The sequence below is a fragment of the Moschus berezovskii genome, chromosome 20 (genome assembly GCF_049115385.1).
Source record: "Moschus berezovskii isolate FMDL1 chromosome 20, NW_MosBer_1.0, whole genome shotgun sequence".
In the NCBI taxonomy this organism is placed as follows: Eukaryota; Metazoa; Chordata; class Mammalia; order Artiodactyla; family Moschidae; genus Moschus; species Moschus berezovskii.
In genome coordinates this window covers 40,219,682-40,238,862 of record NC_142479.1, presented here as the reverse complement: position 1 = coordinate 40,238,862, position 19,181 = coordinate 40,219,682, and the positions used below count along the sequence as shown (strand labels likewise).

Here is a 19,181-nt window from a genome sequence, read left to right as displayed (position 1 = left end):
ACTGCAGGTGTTTTGTAGATGCCCTTTATCAAGTTGTTGAAGTTCCCTTGTATTCCTAGTTTGTTGTGTTTTTTTGTTTTCACTCATGAATGGATGTTGTTTTATTGAATGTCTTTTCTACATCTGTTCAGGTTATTGATTCTTCTTGAGTGAACTTTAGTAGTCTATCCTTTAAAGAAATTATTCTATTCATTTTAGTTTTTGAATTTTTTAGCAGAAAGTGGCTCCTAATACTTCCTTATTATCCTTTTAGTACCTCTGGGATCTACAGTGGCTTTCCCTTTCTTGTTCCAGATGTTGGCAGTTTGTGTCTTATTTCTGATCATTTTGTCTAGAGATTCACTCAGAGAACCAGCATTTGGCCACTGTTTTCTTCTCCTGTTTTCCCATTTCACTGATTTTTGTTCCTTTTAATTTTTTTTCTTCTACTCATTTTGGGTTTAATTTGTTCTTTTCTAGTTTTTTAAGGTAGGAGCTAAGGTCACTGATCTAAAATCATTTTCACTGTTGAAAATACAATCTAATTCAACATGGATTTATTGAGTACCTCCATTTATGGTTTTGGGGAGGTGCTGTGGACAGTAACTGAGCTATCAAATGAACGTAAAGTATTTCCCTTAAATGTCACTGTAACATATGCTGAGTCTAGTTACACTGATGGGTTCTTAGAGTATAAAGTTCACTGTAAACATTTGGGGTGCCTAAGCTGATCCTCAAAGGGTGAAGAGAATTCAGTGAAGCAGAAAGAAGGAATGATTCAGTTATAGAGTATTCTATGGAGGGAATCTTGGAGGTTGCCAAGCCCTCACCTGATTGTACTGATAGTGAAACTGAGGCCCAAAGCTGATGCGAGACATGACAAGAACAGCTGGGTCCACCTGCAAAGAGCGTTCCTTTGTTTTGTTGGGGTGGGGTGGGGAGAAGAAATACGGAGCCAATTTGAAGGGTAGATTGTGATTGTGAAGAGCTCAGATTTCACACAATGAAAATAGCATGTCCAGATGCAGGAAGAAAGCTGCTCTGAATAAGTTAGGAGGCCATTTGATTGTGGTTACATTTTGGTGTGTGTTTTGATTTCTCTAATGTGTAAACTAGTTCAGCCCTGATAACTTGGATAAGTGGAGTTCTGTAAACATTCTCAGACCAGGAGAATTTGGGGTACGAGGATTCATGTTTAGGGTGAATAATATGTAAAAACTTGGTAAAATCGTAGTTTTATAGGTGAAGAGCCCAAAACCAGCAAGGAATCAACGTCTCATTTATAGATATGTGGGCAGTTTGTGGCAGGATTGGAACTAGGACAGAAGATTCTAGTTCCCAGTGTCTTACCAGTGTCCTGCCTGGCTCCTCGCACTGGATTCTTTCAGTTGACCTAAGGCTGGCTGTTAAGTCTGGGAGTAAAGAAGCAAGATGGGCTCTGATCTTAGGCAGCACATACTAGTCGGGCAGGCAGTTGGCAGTATCGTTTGTCTAACCCCAAAATATGGTCAAGAGAAGGAAGCAGTGAGGGGCCTGAGGAAGAGGGTCTGGAGGGGACCCACAGAGGAGATATGACTGAGCTGAGCAGGAAGGGCAGGCGGAGATCATCCAAGTGCTTGTGGATCCGGGAAGGATGTGCCCAAGAAAGGCTATTGGTTTGCATTTAACCTTTTTATTTGCGAACCCCATGGACTGTATGGTCCATGGAATTCTCCAGACCCAGAATACTGGAGTGGGTAGCCATTCCCTTCTCCAGGGGATCCTCCCAACCCAGGAATCGAACTGGGGTCTCTTGCTTTTGCAGGTGGATTCTTTACCAGCTGAGCTACCAGGGAAGCCCTAAATATGAATATTTAAATTATTTATCACTTTAAAGTCATGATAGTTTTTTTCATTTTATATTCTTTCCTTATTTTTGCTCTATTTAATGTTCTGACTTCAGACAGTGGTTAAACTCTTATAGGCATTTATCCTCCCTTAATCTTCTTTTCCACTCAGTGTTTGATACTTTTGTTTTCTTCTTTAAGGTCTATATTGATAATGATTTCTCTCTGGTTGTGGGTTTTCTTGAAAGGTAGTGGTTTTCAAGCCTGGCCCTGCATCAGAATCACTTGGGGAACCTAAGTAAAAGGTGGTTTTTCAGTCCCTCCCCCAAAGGTGGAGCTCTGGGAAGTTTGTTTCTATAAAACTTCCTGGTTGACTCTGATGAGCAGCAGGCTTCGAGAATCCAGGTTCATTAGGCATATAAAGTTGTCTGAGCCTGGATTGTTACCTACCCCAGATAATCTAGCATGAGAATGATGAACTTGACTGAATTTAGGACTGTATGATACATAACAGGATTGGAAAGCGTTAACTTGGCCTAAGAGGGGCAGAGTTCCTAGCATTTTAGAGGCTATCAGGCTATTTATTATTTACCAAATATTTTAAAAAACAGGCAGATATTCAATGTTTTTCTGTTTATTTTCTTTTCTAGATCGTGAGGACCAGTCAATTCTTTGCACGTAAGTAAATGTTAAACGTTCAGACTTCTTTTCTATTCTGTTGGAAAGTAAAAGCAGTTTTGGTATTTGAGAGAGGAAGGGGGACAGGAGAGCAGTAATTTAAAGAGATTGATCTAAACCTTGCTGTTAATTGTTTTAAGTCTAAGGTATACAAGCTCTGCTTAGCTTTGGTGTTACTATTTGGCTGTCAAACTGGGCTTTTCACACATTTCATAACGTTAATCTGTGAAACTTACTCTTTAGTTAGTTTGTCCAAGTGTTGACCTCCTGGACTTTTCAGGAATTTCCCTGTATCACCCAGGAAGCATTATTGATGATCATATGCCAGTGTGTGAAGTACTGGAAAGTCAGGATTGACTATAACATCCACGGCAGGAAGTGATCATTTTTGCTGGTTAGGACAGTCATGTTAGCTACAGTGGGGAAGAGGGAGGACCGCGAAGTGTTATCGCGAGAAGACCGAGTGGAAGGCTATTGATTACCCACGTGAGAGATGGAAGTGCCTTCATCAGTTGGGGAGGTGCTCGTGGACCCCGATGGAAGTGGGCATGTCTAAGTGGGGCTTAGGTTGCAAGACAGGCCTGGAAGAGAGGAGCTCGGAGAGGGTAGAGTTGTATGGATTTCAGAGACATGGGAAGGTAGAGGAGCAGGTTCAGGGCAAAGGGGAAGGAGTTTGATGGAGGACATTGACTTTAGGGTGCCTGAGGCGCTCCTGGGGGAGCCGTCTCTAGGCCATTGGACGTGGAGTCGGACCTGTGCCTGGAATGCAGAGCCGGCGGCCTAGGTGACGGAATCTGTGCGGTAAGTGAGGTTCCCTCAGAGTGTGGGATCCCCAGACGGGGTTCAAGGGTGGGGAGGCGGGTGAGACTCCACAGAGAGGCCCAAGCCATAGGCCGCAGACACCATAGAGACTGAAATACACAGGAACACGTGCCTGGGGTTTCACATGGGTGCGGGAGGCTGGTCGTGGTCCCCTCAGAGCACTGGGGCGGGGAGGGAGTCAGGACAGACGACAGTCAAGGAATGTGTGTGAGAGAGAAAAAGTTTTAAAAAGCAGCAAAAAGCTAAGTCTGGGCCTGCTACTTCCAGATAGCTCTAGAGTGAAAATTGTAGCATTTGAAAAGCAGTAAGGAATCAATTTTTGTTGTTCCTGGTGGTGTCTTTAAGGTAGGAGAGGTTAAACTGATGGGGGTGGGGTAGGACGAGAAGGGTGGGAGTCAGGGCCCCGAAAGGGCCAGGGTCAGGAGGAGACAGGGCCTGATGTGGGCGGTGGGGGGGACCAGAAACAGGGAAAGTTCTCATCTCTTGGCTTTTCTTTCCCATAGAAACTTTGGTGTTTGATAATAAGTAGAAGAGAAATAGAAAATAGCCTCTCTCGTGTAAATTTTCTTCCAGTGATGTTTAGCCTCTGAGTTATACAAATTAGCTTTTCCTAAACAGCAAACTACCAGACACTTAGTGACTGAAAGCTGTTTTCCCAGCTCTTGGATTGGACTCAGCTGGGCCTGTCTGCTGAGCCGAGCCAGGCCCAGCTGTTTCACCTGGGGCTCACCCCGCGGCTGGGGGCAGCTGAGGGCCGGGGGGCTGGTTGACTGTTGACTGGGGTGCCTTGGTGGCTCATCTCATTCTCCAGTGGGCTAGCCTTGGCTCTAACATGGTGGCAGACTGCCCAGAGCCATACAGATGCGAGCTTCAGCGTGTAAAGGTGTGCACGCTTGGTACTCTCAGGTTCCCAGGCCAGACACGTGGCCAAGGCCAGGGTCAGTGGGGGAGGGGAGGGAGTGTGAGACACTTGGGGCCTTTGCTGTGGACACTCCCCTATGAGGGTGTCCAAATGGGGAATCAGATTTAATGTACCAAAAGTTTTTATAAGTGGGTTCAGGTGGGGGTCACTGAGATGAGAGAACTGAGCACGTCAGCTAGAGAGACTATCGTGATGGACCGTGGGATATGGCACACGATAGGACTGATAGGGCGATGGGCCAGGAAACTGGAGAACAGGGCCTCCTGGGGACGCAGGGGCAGGAAGAGCAGGCATCGTGGCCACAGGTGTTGGGAGGGAGCTCCTCAAGTGTGGCCGCAGGAGTGGGCAGCCGAGAAAGAGAGGGGGGCAGGAGGGCATGGGGTGGAGGGTGTCAGGGAGTCAAAGGGTTGGGTGTGTTGCTCACACAGGAGAGGAGAGGCTTTGAGACACACACACACACGAGTGATAGTTTGAGGGCAGTGGCCTCTGGTAAGCCCTTCATAAAGCTTAATTTTTTCACTTAGAGGAATGTCCTTTATTCCAAGATAAGACCCTTCCTGTTTTCTTTGGAAATAAAAGTGCTTTGTTTTTTGAAACAGCGTGGGGGGGGTTGTTGTTTTTTAAGATCTTACTAAAGCAAAATAAATTCAGTATCAGAACCACTGCTCCTGCTGTGTGTGACCTGAGAGAGATAGGGGCTTTTAGAACAAGATAGTCTGGAAACAGCATTAGGAGGAGTGAGAAGGATGCCCCTGATGTTTGTACGTGTGTGTGTGATGACGTGCATGTGTGTGTATGCGCACACAGGTGTGTGATGTGAAGTACGGCCAGCAGAGGGGAGTGTTCAGTGAGGAGGCTGAGAACGTGGGTGACTTTGCACACTGTGGAATGGGGATCCCACAGAGTATGGAGGCAAAGAGCGGGGCTCGAGCAGACAATAATTGGGTTTGGAATCAGGAGAAAGAAAATGAGAACAGAGGGTAAGAATGAGAAGTGACCAGAGGAGCTACATTTTAAGCAGTGACCAAGGCTGGCAGGGTATGATCTGAAGGCTCCCTGCAGAGTTCGCCTCTGGGCCCTGGTGGATCCGGCAGGGGGCGGGAGTGGGGAGATTGGGCCCATGGGAGGTGGCAGTCTAGGCTGGTCCTTATTGGCTTCCAGGGGTTTAGCTCAGGTGGGGACTTCATCTTTGTCACAGTTTCTTGTAGCTTCTTACAGAATCATGAACCTTACGGGCACAAGGGACAGAAGGTGAGAAAGGTGTCAGGCAATTACAGGTGTTTCGGTCTTCCTGGAGCGCAAGCTGTGAAGTAGGAAATAAATGCCAGTTTAAACTGAACACGCTGACGAATTAACCTCTATTCTCACGCAAACAAGATGGGTCTCCCAGTGTCTTTCTTTCCATCATCAGCGCTTTGTGTTTCCAGACTCAAGGCTTAAAACCTTGCTGTCTGCTTTGACTCCCTGCTCTCTTTCATTCCCGTTTCCACTTGACGCCTCATTTCATACTTCTCCTGTCTTGCCCTAGTCCCGCCCAGCACCTACTGTCTGCCCGTCTTCTGGGATCCTGGCTGACTCCCTTGCCTTTCTCCTCTCTCCCTCCAGGGAGGATATATGCCCCACGGTACAGCTGGCTCCAGCCCACACTGATTTTCCCTCGTCAGGCCCCGTTCCTTACAGACTGCGATTCATTACCTGTTTGGGTCCTTGTGTCTTGTTTTACAGCTAGACGGAGGGTAGGAACTGTGACTTTCTTTGATTGCTTTTTAATTATCCTCTGAGAACCTGGAACACTGCTTTTGGACCTCCTTAGTAAAAATGCAAACAAAACAATGAATCTCTTAATTAAGTAGGAACTAAGGAAACAGACTTAAGATTAGGAAGTTTTAGAAACAATTGAATACTGTATGTGTTTCCAAAGGGTAAAACCTTTCTGATACCATTTTATAAAGGGGTTTTATTTTGAAATTTCAAACCTACACAAAAGTAGAATAGTTGGAGACCCTCAAATACCCATCCCCTAACTTCAATGAGTTAAATTTTACCAAATTTTATGGTTTTTCTTTTTTTAAACCTTTGCATTTCTCCCAAGTTTTTATGTAAAACAAATATAAACCTAAATTTTATTGAAAATTTGGAAGAGTGATACGTTAAGTGCTCGTACGCCCTTTACTTAAATGTGTCCCTTACCTCTGTACACACAGGACTGTTTGTAGATACTCTGACACCTGACCCCTGGATACACCACAGGTGATTCCCAAGAGCAGGGGTGTCCCACATAACACACATTGTCACACTTGAAAAGTGACAGTGAAACAGTAATGTTGTCTCATAAGAAATCCATATGTGAATTTCTGTAATAGTCTTCAACATGTTTCTTATGACTTACAAAGATCCACAGTCCTGTCAGGTCTCATTCCTTGCATTCCTTACGTCTCTTCATTTTAATTCTATATTCTAGAATAGTCTGCTCACTTTTTTATTTTATTTTATTCCACTGGGCATATTCTTGAGAAAAGTCAGTTATTCAGAAAGTAAGCTGTAAACATCTTTTTAAAACTACCTGTTTTGAAGCAGTTTTGACCTTGATTTCCCAAGGCACACCCATCATGTGGGCTGGCTCTGCAGATACCAGCCACAAGCTCAGGGGTTCCCAGGCCACCTGTACTTCTGACAGAATAGCTACACATTTGAGGGTGGCCACTACCCACTCAGATTCAATACTTTGCTAGACTGACAAATTAGAGCCAGAGAAGGTGAGAGCTGGAGTTTCCCAAAGGCATGGCTTCCATTTGCTCTGGTCACTTCCCCTCCCAGTGCATCAGTGTGTATTACCAACCAGGAATCTCATCTTAGCTTCAAAGAGTTTTTATTGGACTTCACTATGTAGTCATGGTTGATTGAATCCATGTCCATCCCCTCTCCCTCCCAGGAGGGTCACTTGGATCAAAGGCACAAACCTCTAACTGTTTGGTTTTTCAGCTTGTCCAGTCCCCATCCTATAGCTAGCCAAGTGCCCACCATGACTAACAAAAGGCATTCCAGGTACCTGGAGGCTCCAGACCTCCCAGGAATCAGGAACAAAGAGCAGCCAGGTTCTTCACTATAGAGCATCAATTAGTAGAGGAAAATTGCTCTGAGAATCTAACCGCTGAAGCTCCGTGAAATGAGTATGGTGTAAGGTATGATAAATCCACCCCCTTTAATAAAAGTATGGTAAATCTGCCCCCTTCTTCCTCACACGTGTTCCCTGGGCCTCCGAACGGCTCACAGAGCCCTAGCAAGAATGGTGGTGCTTCCAGCATGTGAGCTGGGCCCTTCCTTCCCACCCCCGGGGCCCAGGATGGCTTCTGCTCACAAGTGAGAGAGGAATAGAACTTGTGTCACAGTCATGGTGACCCTGCATGCAGTAGACGGGATGAGGAACAGGACACTCCTCTCCTTTTTGGGTGGTTTGTGAGCTTGGATGATCATTTTGGATGAGGACTCTTTGGAATGTTTGGAAGCAGGAAACACTTGGGGAGGGAGTGACTGCTGTTTGACAGAACCTATGTGATTCATGGGGTTGTGGAGAGTCGGACACGACTGAGCGACTGATCTGATCTGAAGGTTAGTGAACACTGACTTACTCTTGTCACCAAAAGTGACCATTGTAAGCACTGGCACTTATAATTAGATGGTCATTGTCATTTGAGACTGATGTATGCATCAGTGATGAGGTGTGGGTTTATGAGCTACAGCAGCTGGGGTATCTCTTTGTGCACACAAAGTAGCAGTCATCAGATACCATATTTGCTTTTTTTTTTTTTTTTTTTTGAGTTTTCTGAACATTTTATTAGGAATATTTTCAAAAATAAAGCTGAAAGAATTTTTGCAGTCAAGATCTATATATCTACCATCTAGATTTTGCCATTAATATTTTACAATATTTACTTATTATATATTGATCTGTTCATCCCTCTATCCATTTTATTGTTTGTGTTGGGAGGGAAACTTTTCCAGCTTGGGTCCTGTGGTTGGGGATCTCCAAGTTAACAGTAGACTAACAGGAGAAAAGACAGGGTTTGTGTATGCACGCGTGTGGGAGTATTCAGTGATGAGTAACTTGCTGAAAACCAGAAATACAAGGCTTCCATACTAAATTTAAGAAACGGAGGGTGGTGTAGGTGGGGCTTCTAGGGGAGCGCATGGAGCGTTCAAAACGTGGGGCTTTGTGATGCCAGTGGACAGCTGAATTTGTACTTGCTGGTGCTCAGGGTCAGACTTCCCCAGTCTGGAAACTTCTTGGGATGCGGTGCCATGGGAGCTGCATTTTCAGGAGGTTCAGCTTAAGGTTGGTCTTCCCTGGTGGCTCAGATAGTAGAGAATCTGCCTGCAATGCAGGAGACCGGGTTCCATCCCTGAGTTGGTTAGATCTCCTGGAGAAGGGCATGGCTACCCACTCCAGTGTTCTTGTCTGGAGAAATTTCACGAATAGAGGAGCCTGGTGGTCTATATTCCATGGGGTCACAAACAACCTGACACGACTAAGCTACTAACACTTTGACTGCTTAAGGTTGGATGGTATTTCTTTCAGTGACTGCTGATTGTTCAGATGTTTTCATTTTAAACTGAAAAACCACTCTCTGGGCTGTTAATCCCTTCATCTGATGCATTTGTAGATCAGTGTGCTTCCCCCGAATACTTCAGCGTGCATAACATTAAGTAAAGTTCAGGATTTACATCTTTATCTTTTTGAGACAAAATTCACATACACTTAAGTCTCCCACATTACAAACCTTCAAATTGTAAACTTTCAAAGATATGAACCTGTGTTCCATCAACATCAGACGAGAATGACCCTGCAGCTTGCACTCCATCTCCTATTGCTGACGATCCCTCAGCTCTACCATCTCCCTGTCCCTCCTCCAGTTGGTAACATTTCTTGCTTCTTCACTCGATGACAACTCTGTGTGCCAGCTGTTGTACTGTACTACTGTACTTTTCAAGGTACTATACTATACGATTAAAAATGTTTTATTGTTTTTATGGATTTGTGTGGAAAGTCTTATGAACCTATTACAGTACAGTACTATATAACATTGTGTTAGGTACTTAGGCTAACTTTGTTGGACTTAGGAAAAAGTTGGACTTCTGAATGTGCTCTCAAAGCAACTCCTTCATATGTAGGGGACTTATGGTATAACAGAATGAAAAACTCTTTAAGTATTTATGTGCTTTAAGTATATATGGGCTGAGTTATTTGTATAACGTAAACCTCTGTTAAGATAGAGAACATTATCATGATCATCCTGTGAAGTTCCCTCCTGTACCCAGCAAATTCCTACCCTCACTTCATTTGACTGTGTGCATGTGTGCTCAGTCATGTCCAACTCTTTGCCTAAATATAAATACAAAGCTATGAAACTCCTGGAAGGTAGCATAAGAGAAAACCTATATGACCTTGGGCATGGTACTACCTTTTTAGGTACAAAACCAGAGACATCCCTCAAAGAAATAACTGATAAACTAGACTTCATTAAAAATTCCACTCTGCAAGAGACAGTGTTAAAAGATTGAGAAGATAAACCACGGACTGAGAAGAAATATTTGTGGAAGACGCAACTGCTAAAGGACTGTTATCCAAAGTGATTCTGCTGTGTCTTTCATATTCAAATCAGAGGTTATCATCTTTCTACTTCTGTCAGTTTATTCATCATCACTTTTTGACCATCATAGTTGTTACCATTGCTGCCATTTATTGAGCCACTTCTGGTCAGGTGCCATGCTAGACTCCTTACAGGCGTGATCTCAATCTTGCAGAGTAACCAGATCTCATTTTAAAGGCATCTAAACCGAGGCTCAGAGGCCAATCACTTTGCCCAAAGCCCCATAATTAAGAAGTGGTAGGCTGGATTTGAATCTAAGTAGGTCATCAAGATACCATGGCCCACTTCTTAACCACTTTACCAGCATGATAGATTCATGAAGTAATGTAGAGTTTGGTAATTCAAATTCCCTTCTATATTGTGGATGAACAGCTGAGTGGACAATAATGGGTAGTGTTTATTGAATACTGATTGTATGCTTTGTGTGTGCTAAGTCGCTTCAGTCATGTCTGACTCTGAGGCCCCAAGAACTCTAGCCCACCAGCCTCCTCTGTGGTATTCTCCAGGCAAGAATCCTAGAGTGGGTTGCCATGCCCTCCTTCAGGGGATCTTCCCGACCCAGGAGTCCAACCTGTGGCTCTTGCATTACAAGTGGATTCTTTACCACTGAGCCACTGGGAAAGCCCAACTACGTGCTTTAGATGGACTGTATTTTTTTTCCTTTATAACACAGCCTTATGTGTAATATTAGCAGAGGTATCTTAGACCTGAAGTACAGAAAATTTAGCAGAGTTCATAGGCAGTTGTTGACAGACGGCTCAGTACAGCTGAGTAAGCGTGATTGTCAGGGAAAAAAATGCTTTCAGGATACACTGAAGTATGTCCAGTTGAGAGGGGTTAGCCAGGAAACCTCAGAGGCAAACCAACCTGATGAGTACCAATCATAACTGCTTCAAGACAAGTCATTGTCAGTCTACATGAGGCACATTTCTTATCATCTTGAAAAATTATCTGTTCAAAACCAACAGCCAACATCATGATTAGCTTGAAACACTATGTATTTTAAATAAAGTTAAGAACACAACAGAGAAAATCACTGGCATAGCTCTTGTGAAATTGCACTTGAATGAAATCCAGATTCATTCCCATGGCTCCAGGGTACGTCCCATCCATGCCTTTCCACCTCGGTGGCGGTCCCTCCTGCTGTGTCTGCCTGGCTGGTTATTTATTTCAAATCCTGCACTCCGGCTGCCGGTTGCTGGAATATACTGAGCTTTTTTTCCTGCTCTGAGGCCTTCGCATTTGTCTTTCCATCTGCCTCCATGCTCTGTCTCAGGCGCTCTGTGCCTGGTCCTGCTCAGCTTTCAGGAGTCTAGTGCCCCCCGCCCCGCCACCATTAAATCTCCAGGGAGTTGTCCTTTGCTCTTCTGCCTTTTCCCCTCAGTCACCTTGTTTCCTTCGTCACCCTCCTCACATCCTACAGAGACCAAATTTGTTTTTCTTGTTTGTTTCAAATCTCTTCTAATCTTGAGCTCCAGGAAGACTGTATCCACAGCTCAATCTCTAGCACTTAAGGGATGCCTGAGTTGATTTGGAAATGTGTTGAATAAAGGAATGAATGAAACTCATTAGCAGGTACCAGTGACGACCAAGTAGAAAGTATAATGGTGATAAAAGGACATTAATGACAGGACCAAAAATATCAAATAGAGCCTAGAAATAAACTTATATAAGACTTATATTCTTTTATTCAACAGAATTTATTGAGTACTTGCTATGCTAGGCACTATGACTTAATAGGTGAATAAGGCAAACAAGGGTCCTTCCTTATTTTGAACTTAGAAAAATAGAGAATTTAACTGAGAGATGAAGCCATCATTTCTCCTAAAAATAGCATGTATATTATTTAGCTCAAAATTCTGTCTGCCTGTTTTTATAGAGGTGGCAGGTGGGAGGAGACAGGGGAGGGATATAGCAGAAAAAAATTACTTGAAATTTATTTGAAAAAAATAAACCTCTTGTCTCTGAGGTTTTTAAAAAAAAATGATGGGTAATGTGGTTAGTCATACTTCAGAAATACTGCATAGGGTATTGGCTTTGGAATAAAGTCGTTAAGTGTAGGGTAAAGATATCTTGGTCAGTGATTTGAAATGTTAATAGTCAACCATTGATAATGGGATGTGAGCTGAATCACGTAAGTGGAAAATGAGATTAAATATTTACCTCACAGCTTCCCTGGTGGCTCTGTGGTAAAGAACCCACCTGCCAATACTGGAGACACGGGTTCGATCCGTAATCAAGGAAGATCCCTTATGCTGTGGAGCACCTGAGCCCATGCACCTCAACTATTGTGCTTGGAGCCAGGGAGCTGCAACTGCTGAGCCCACATGCCACAACACCTGAAGCCCACACATCCTAGAGCTCATGCTCTGCAATAAGAGAAGTCCGCGTACTGCAGCTGGAGAGTAGCCCCCACTTGCTGCAACTAGAGAAAAGCCTGAGAGACCCAGCACAGCCCAAAATAATAAAGTTAAAAAAACTTGACCTCAGACTGTACATTTTTTTTGATTAATTAAAATCTAGCTGTAAAAAGTGAAGACATCAAAGTCCTGGAAGGAAAACATAGATGGATTTAACAGTGTAGGTGATAGTAATAGAAAAGCTCTATGTGTGTGGTGTGTACAAGATGCTCTGTGGGTCCAGGGGAGTGAGCCGTTGTCAGCTCTGAGGGATGAGCCTAGAAAGGTGTTCAGGCCTTGAAGATGCTGTCCGTGATCAGCAGGCATCCCGGGGTTCATTCGACTCCTGCAGATTCAGATACCTTAGTCTAATTGCTCTAGGAATTCTGTTTCTAGTGCTGGATATGTTTCTGGTACTGAGGAATTTCTTTGTAAACATTCTATTAAACCACTTTTCTGGCAGAGCACAGGTGGGGAAGTGTTGTGAACATTTCCTCTGTCCTCTTAACTGGCATCTACAAAAATAACATTTAATTTATACCATTTAAAAATCATTTTCCAGCTACTGGTGATAGTGTTGTGTTTTCTTTTTCCCCTACTTACTCTCTTTTTACTTCCTACTAATTCTAGTTTCAAATCAGTTTACTTTTGTTGATTATAGGTTGGGAATGTGTGTGCTGTGCTTTCTGTAAAGCAGCCTGTGTTACTATATCTTCCAGGGGCGAATCAGGTGCCGGGAAGACAGAAAACACTAAGAAAGTCATTCAGTACCTTGCTCATGTTGCTTCTTCACACAAAGGACGAAAGGACCATAATATTCCTGTAAGTTTTTGTTCTGCCCTTGTTTTTAAAACCCTTAGATTCATTCTTTAGTAGTTTCAGAAACAAGAATAAGGAAGTGAGGGTGCTCAGCGCACTGCCTTTATTGACAGCTTTCTTGTCTCCCCCAGCAAGGAGGGACTAGGACATCAAGAAATTGCTGGTAACTGGCAATTCCAACAGGTCTAACTGAAATTATGGTTGTAATTCAAAGCCTGATCTCTTGCAGAGTTGTGCTAAGGATTGTTAGAAGTCAATAAGCAAGGCTCATGAAGACTTCTCAGTTTTTAGCCACCAGAAAAATATCCTCAGATATTTTCAGTGGTTCTTTCTGAACTTACAGAGCTACCACCAACAGCAGCCTGAGGGGAGGATAGAAATTTGGGGGAGAATTGATGACAAAAGTGTAAGAATATAACATGTCAGTTATCCTTGATTTGTAGATATACAGGTGTAGTCTTTAATACCCCCTGCGAGATGCCAGCCAAACCCGCTTTCACAGTTCTAACCCTCACACTGACTTGGTGCTCTGGATGTGGCTTTACCGCTAGGAAAAGACCCAAACTTGCTAACGTTTGCATTTGTCTGTTTGTAACGAGCAGCAGGAATCACCTAAACCAGTGAAACACCAGGCAAGTGCTTTTCTTTGTTTCTTAGTCATGAGTGTTTGCACTAATTTCTGTCTTTAGACTGAGTCGCTACTAGGCACAAATACCGTTCGCTCTGAGCAAAATCTCTTATGAACAAAATGTTTCTTTTTGAAAATGTGTTGCTTTGAGGCTCACTGTTCTGAGAAGCAGCATGCCCTTTTGCTTTACCTTTGTTTGCTAGAGGAACTTTGATGTTTATTTACCCTTTCATTATGACTTTGAATCGTATGTTTGTGAAGCCTGTAAACTTAGGGTTTCATGTGTCACTGGCCAAGCAGAATCACTTTAATACTTCTTAAGCATGTGGAAACCTAACTTCATGCCATATATTAAATTTTGAATTTAGGGTTGCAGCTGTAACAGTTTCTGATCTGTTAACATTGTGTGGTCTGATATGTGTAACCTGAACATCTCATTGTGTTTAATATACAAATTTAGAATATTTTTGTCCTGGGCAAGTTGTAGAGGAGTAGTTATTCTTCCTATCAGGTGCCTCACTTTTAGCCCCACAGAGCGTAGCATCTGGCAGACCATGGACCAGAGCATGTCCTGATAGAGAGGGAGGGCAGGGCTGAGCCAGACGCCTTAGATAGACTGGGGTGTCGGCAGCTGGACTTGACCCTTTCCCTAGCATTGGAATGGTTTTGGTTTGTATGTCTTTCTGCAAGAATGCTGCTGCAAAGCTAACATAAAGCAATAAATGATAGTGTTATGAAAACAACCTATTAACATGAAGAAGCGATCAGAAGCATCTAAAGGAATAGTCACAGACACAGATTTTCAGATACCATTCTTTATAATTCTTAAGAGATTCTCAGACGCCAAAGCTTGTACCACACCTGTAAAATCCTATGATGTTCCCTTGCTTTTAGCTGCAGACCACACCAGTGATGCAAATTGGGAGGATGAATGAAATCATCACTGTCCTATATGATATTGAAAGGCTCTCTTGCCAATTAAAGAAGGAATCTTTAGACCAGCAACCAGATTTTCTTTGTGCTTTAGAGTACACGCTAAATGACCTTTTAATATGTACCTAGATCACTAGCAAAATAGCATTAAATAATTAACCTACAGATTTAGGTTTCCTAATCCTCTGGCTTACATAAATAATCATCGTTAACGTTTTGTTTCAATGTCAGAGACAACTGCAGAGTAGATCCCTGTGAGTAACATGCTTACCCCTGGATTTCGCTTTGGGTCCAATCAATTCAGGTTCCCTCCAGAAGGCACCAGCTTCTCTGGGCCGTGCTGCGCTGTTGTTACTGACTTGCATGTCTTTCTGCATCTTCTCTGCACAGACTCTTCTGTGCTGCTTTCCCAAGTTTAACATTAGTCAAGTAGTAGTTATGCCATGTCTTTAGATACATGAGGAGACCACTGGTTCTCCATTAATTTTTCTTCCCCAGCACACTGAGGAATATAAGACGCTTCTGAGCCTAGAGACTGGTCATACCCTGGGGAGGGTCATCTCAAGAACTTACTTCTCTCCCTATCTCCCCTTCCTCTCCCGAGTGACCCTAGGCATGATTTCCTCACCCCATTTTGAGGATGACTGTGGAGAAGGCAATGGCAAGCCACTCCAGTACTCTTGCCTAGAAAATCCCATGGACGGAGGAGCCTGGTAGGCTGCAGTCCATGGGGTCGCTACGAGTCAGACACGACTGAGCGACTTCACTTTCACTTTTCACTTTCACACATTGGAGAAGGAAATGGCAACCCACTCCAGTGTTCTTGCCTGGAGAATCCCAGGGACAGGGGACCCTGGTGGACTGCCGTCTATGGGGTCACACAGAGTCGGACACGACTGAAGTGACTTAGCAGCAGCAGCAGCAGCAGCCATAAAGTAATGGTTTTACTTTGTAAGGTTAGTGTTTCTTTTGGTTCCCTGTAACTGGTTTCTGAATTTATGTTGAACCTTATAGGCAAAACTTACTTGGATTCCCAGGAACCATTTGTATAAATTTATAGCATTTTATCACTAACAGCAGCATAAATTGTAAACAAAAAAACAAAAGGAAAGGCATTTGTAGCCTCCAGATTTTGTGAATCTTTAATTTATTTGCTCTTGGCTCTTTTTCCCTCAACAACTTTATTGAGGTTTAAATTCATGTCCCACAAAATTCACCCTTTTAAAGTGTACAGTTCAGTGGGGTTTGTTTATTTTTTAGTCTAGTCACACAGTTACTACTATAGTCAATTTTGAAATATTTTCATCATCCCCAAAAGAAACCATTTACCCATAGGAATCACCTTCCATCTCCCCCCAGCCCCTAGAAATCACTAATCACTTTCTGTCTCTCTGAATCTACCTATTCTGAATATTTTATGTGAATGGAACATGTGGTTTTCTGTGACTGTTTTTTCACTTTGCATAATGTTTTCAAAGGTTTGTCCTTGTTGGAGCATGTGTAAGTGCTCCATTCCTTTTTATGGCCAAATAATAACCCGTTATATTAAATTCATCATGTTTTGTTTATCCATTCATCAGTTGATGGATGTTTGGATTGTTTCCACTTTGGGACCATTATGAATAATGCTGCAACATATCAATTTTCACATGGACATACGTTTTCACTTCTCTTGGGTGTATACCTGGAGTGGAATTGCTGGGTTGTGGTAACTTTCTGTTTAACGTTTTGAGGAACTGCTAGACTTCTCTATAGAGGCTGTACCACTGTACGTTCCCAGCAATGTATGAGCATGCCAATTTCTCCATATCCTAGTCAATACTTGTCATTGTCTTTTTATTGAGGCCCTCCTAGCACTGTGATGGAGAAGGAAATGGCAACCCACTCCAGTATTCTTGCCTGGAAAATCCCATGGACAGAGGAGCCTGGTAGGCTATAGTCCATGGGGTCGCAAAGAGTCAGACATGACTGAGCGACTTCACTTTAGCACTGTGAAGTGTTCAGTTTTTTTAATGTATTTTATAACTTCATCTTCGTTATAGAAATATGAACAAATATAAGAAATAAATTTTCAAAATTTAGGCCACAGTATTTAAGAAGTAAAACATTTACCTGTAAACTTTTAACTTGTTGTAACAAAATGAGTCCTCATTTGGCTTAACACCCCAGCCAACTGCAAGTCCATCTTCAGTCCAGGTTCCCTCGTCATATGTCGCTGTTACAGACCCTTGCTGTCTGGCACAGTGTTCAAGACCGCTCTGAAGCCGACAAGGTGCAATTTCAGAGCAGGTTTGAAGACAGCTAATTTCTTAAACTTGACCATCACCCGAGAATGACCTCTTCAGGCCCGCCCACCTCTCCGCTAACTGCTCAATCAGCCACGTCAGATGGCAGCTTCCAGATGACTTGGTATCTACTGGTCTAAACTGCCTTGAACTGAGACAGAAGGGTAACAGATAGCAAGTAGCAAGCACAGAAATTATAGCCTATCCAGAGATTGGTTCTCAACATGTGATTAGTTGCTGCCACCAGCTTCCCTGATGGCTCAGTTGGTAAAGAATCCGCCTGCAATGCTGGAGACCCCAGTTCAATTCCTGGGTTGGGAAGATCCCCTGGAGAAGGGATAGGCTACCCACTCCAGTAATCTTGGGCTTCCCTTGTGGCTCAGCTGGTAAAGAATCCTCCTGTAATGTGGGAGACCTGGGTCTGATCCCTGGGTTGGGAAGATCCCCTGGAGAAGGGAAAGGCTACCCCCTCCAGTATTCTGGCCTGGAGAATTCCATGGACTGTACAGTCCGTTGGGTCACAGAGTCAAGCACAACTGAGTGACTTTCACCTTCACCAGCTTCCAGCCCTACTCTGTGGTCAGTGGGAAAGCCACAGATCTGCCTGTTAGGCCTATGAGGGCAGCAGGAGGCCAGCCTGAGTCCCCTTGCTGGCTGAACTGGAATTTTGAAAGATGTGTGTGTGTGGTTTTGTGTTTTGTTTTTTTCACCAATTTCAGACTCATTCTGTATCTATCATATAGCAAGTATATGTAATACATTATGTAATAAATACAGGGGTGTAGTTTTCATCATGATTGGCAAACCTTTAAAGCATTAATGATTTAAATACTTAGAACTTTAAAAATTTCAGTAGTTAATACTAATTTCTTTTCCCCATGTTCCACAGTGACATTTCTTGTTACCACATAAAATAGAAATAGAGGAACATTACCCATGCAGTTCCAATGGAAAGGTTAATACTTTGGTCACTGCCCCTGGAGGTTTATAAATGGCTTCATAATTTGGTTGGGAGCTGTAAGCACTTTCTAGCTAAGTGTGGAATTATTCAGTGCAGCAATGATCAAATTTAGTGGTAATTTCTTACCTAAAGATCGTTTTTGTGTGTTGTATAGTACTAACTTTGGGTCAAGCTTTATATATTCATTCCTGAGTCTTTGAGATCTATAATTAGTCTCAATCATGTCAGAAACCCATTGGAAGAGAAGTACCACCACATCCCTGTTAATGGAGTGGCCCCCATAGCTGGGACCCACATCTCCACACCCACCACAGTGACTATGAGGACCCTTAATCCAAATCTTCCTGCCACCTCTGGCTCACCACCATCCCCTCCCCAGATACTGATAGAGTGTGCCTGGACCTGTCATTATCCGTCCATTCAGCAGACATTCATAGAACATTATTTTGACTTGAGTTGATGCAGAGGATGCAACCAGTGCCTTTAAGCCAAATGAAGGAATGGGATCAAGATCAGTGGATTACATTCACACAGTGTGCAGACACAAACACACACACACAACATATACACTCCAGGGAGGGGGAAAAAACCAATTATCTTGACCCAAACAACTCTTGTGAAGCCATGTCTAGGGAATATTAAAATGAGGTATACAATACTTGTTTTGTCTTCAAGTTAGAAGAACGTTTTAAAGATAAATTATTATTGGAAGTGGTTTCTTTGTGATTTGGTAGGATAGTGTGTAGTTTTAAGGAATCTATGTTCTGATTCCTTGAGCCAACTGTGGCCGTGTCATAAATGCAGTGCCCCACCCACCTGTCAGTATTTTTTCTGACAGTTTCTACACCCTTGTCACGCAATGAGGTTAACCCAAAGCATTGTTGCAGAGCCAGTGCACCAAGGACTTTGCACGATGTTGGCCACAGACTCGGTGATGGCTGTGACCTCTGACCTCTAAGGAAAAGGCTCTCTTGTGTCACAGCACAATGGCTGCTGTCCTTAATGATGACCTTCAGCCTTGTTAACATTGGTTCAGGATACCATGTTTGAGAAACTTTGATAGCATATAGCGGGCACCCCACTCCAGTACTCTTGCCCGGAGAACCCAAGGGATGGAGGAGCATGGTAGGCTGCAGTCCATGGGGTCATGAGGAGTCTGACACGACTGAGCGACTTCCCTTTCACTTTCCGCTTTCATGCATTGGAGAAGGAAATGGCGACCCACTCCAGTGTTCTTGCCTGGAGAATGCCAGGGACGGGGGAGCCTGAGGGGCTGCTGTC

At 43.5% G+C, this 19,181-nt stretch overlaps 1 protein-coding gene across 3 annotated transcripts in view; it reads left to right on the top strand.

Annotated features, from left to right (window-relative positions):
• MYH10 (myosin heavy chain 10) overlaps positions 1–19,181 on the top strand; it is a 121,513-nt gene that overhangs the window by 30,688 nt on the left and 71,644 nt on the right. For all 3 annotated transcript variants that reach the window (XM_055406721.2, XM_055406712.2, XM_055406732.2), the window contains exons 4-5: positions 2,456–2,483; positions 12,994–13,096. In XM_055406721.2, the coding sequence (XP_055262696.1) occupies positions 2,456–2,483; positions 12,994–13,096 (131 nt within the window). The remainder of the gene's footprint in view (positions 1–2,455; positions 2,484–12,993; positions 13,097–19,181) is intronic.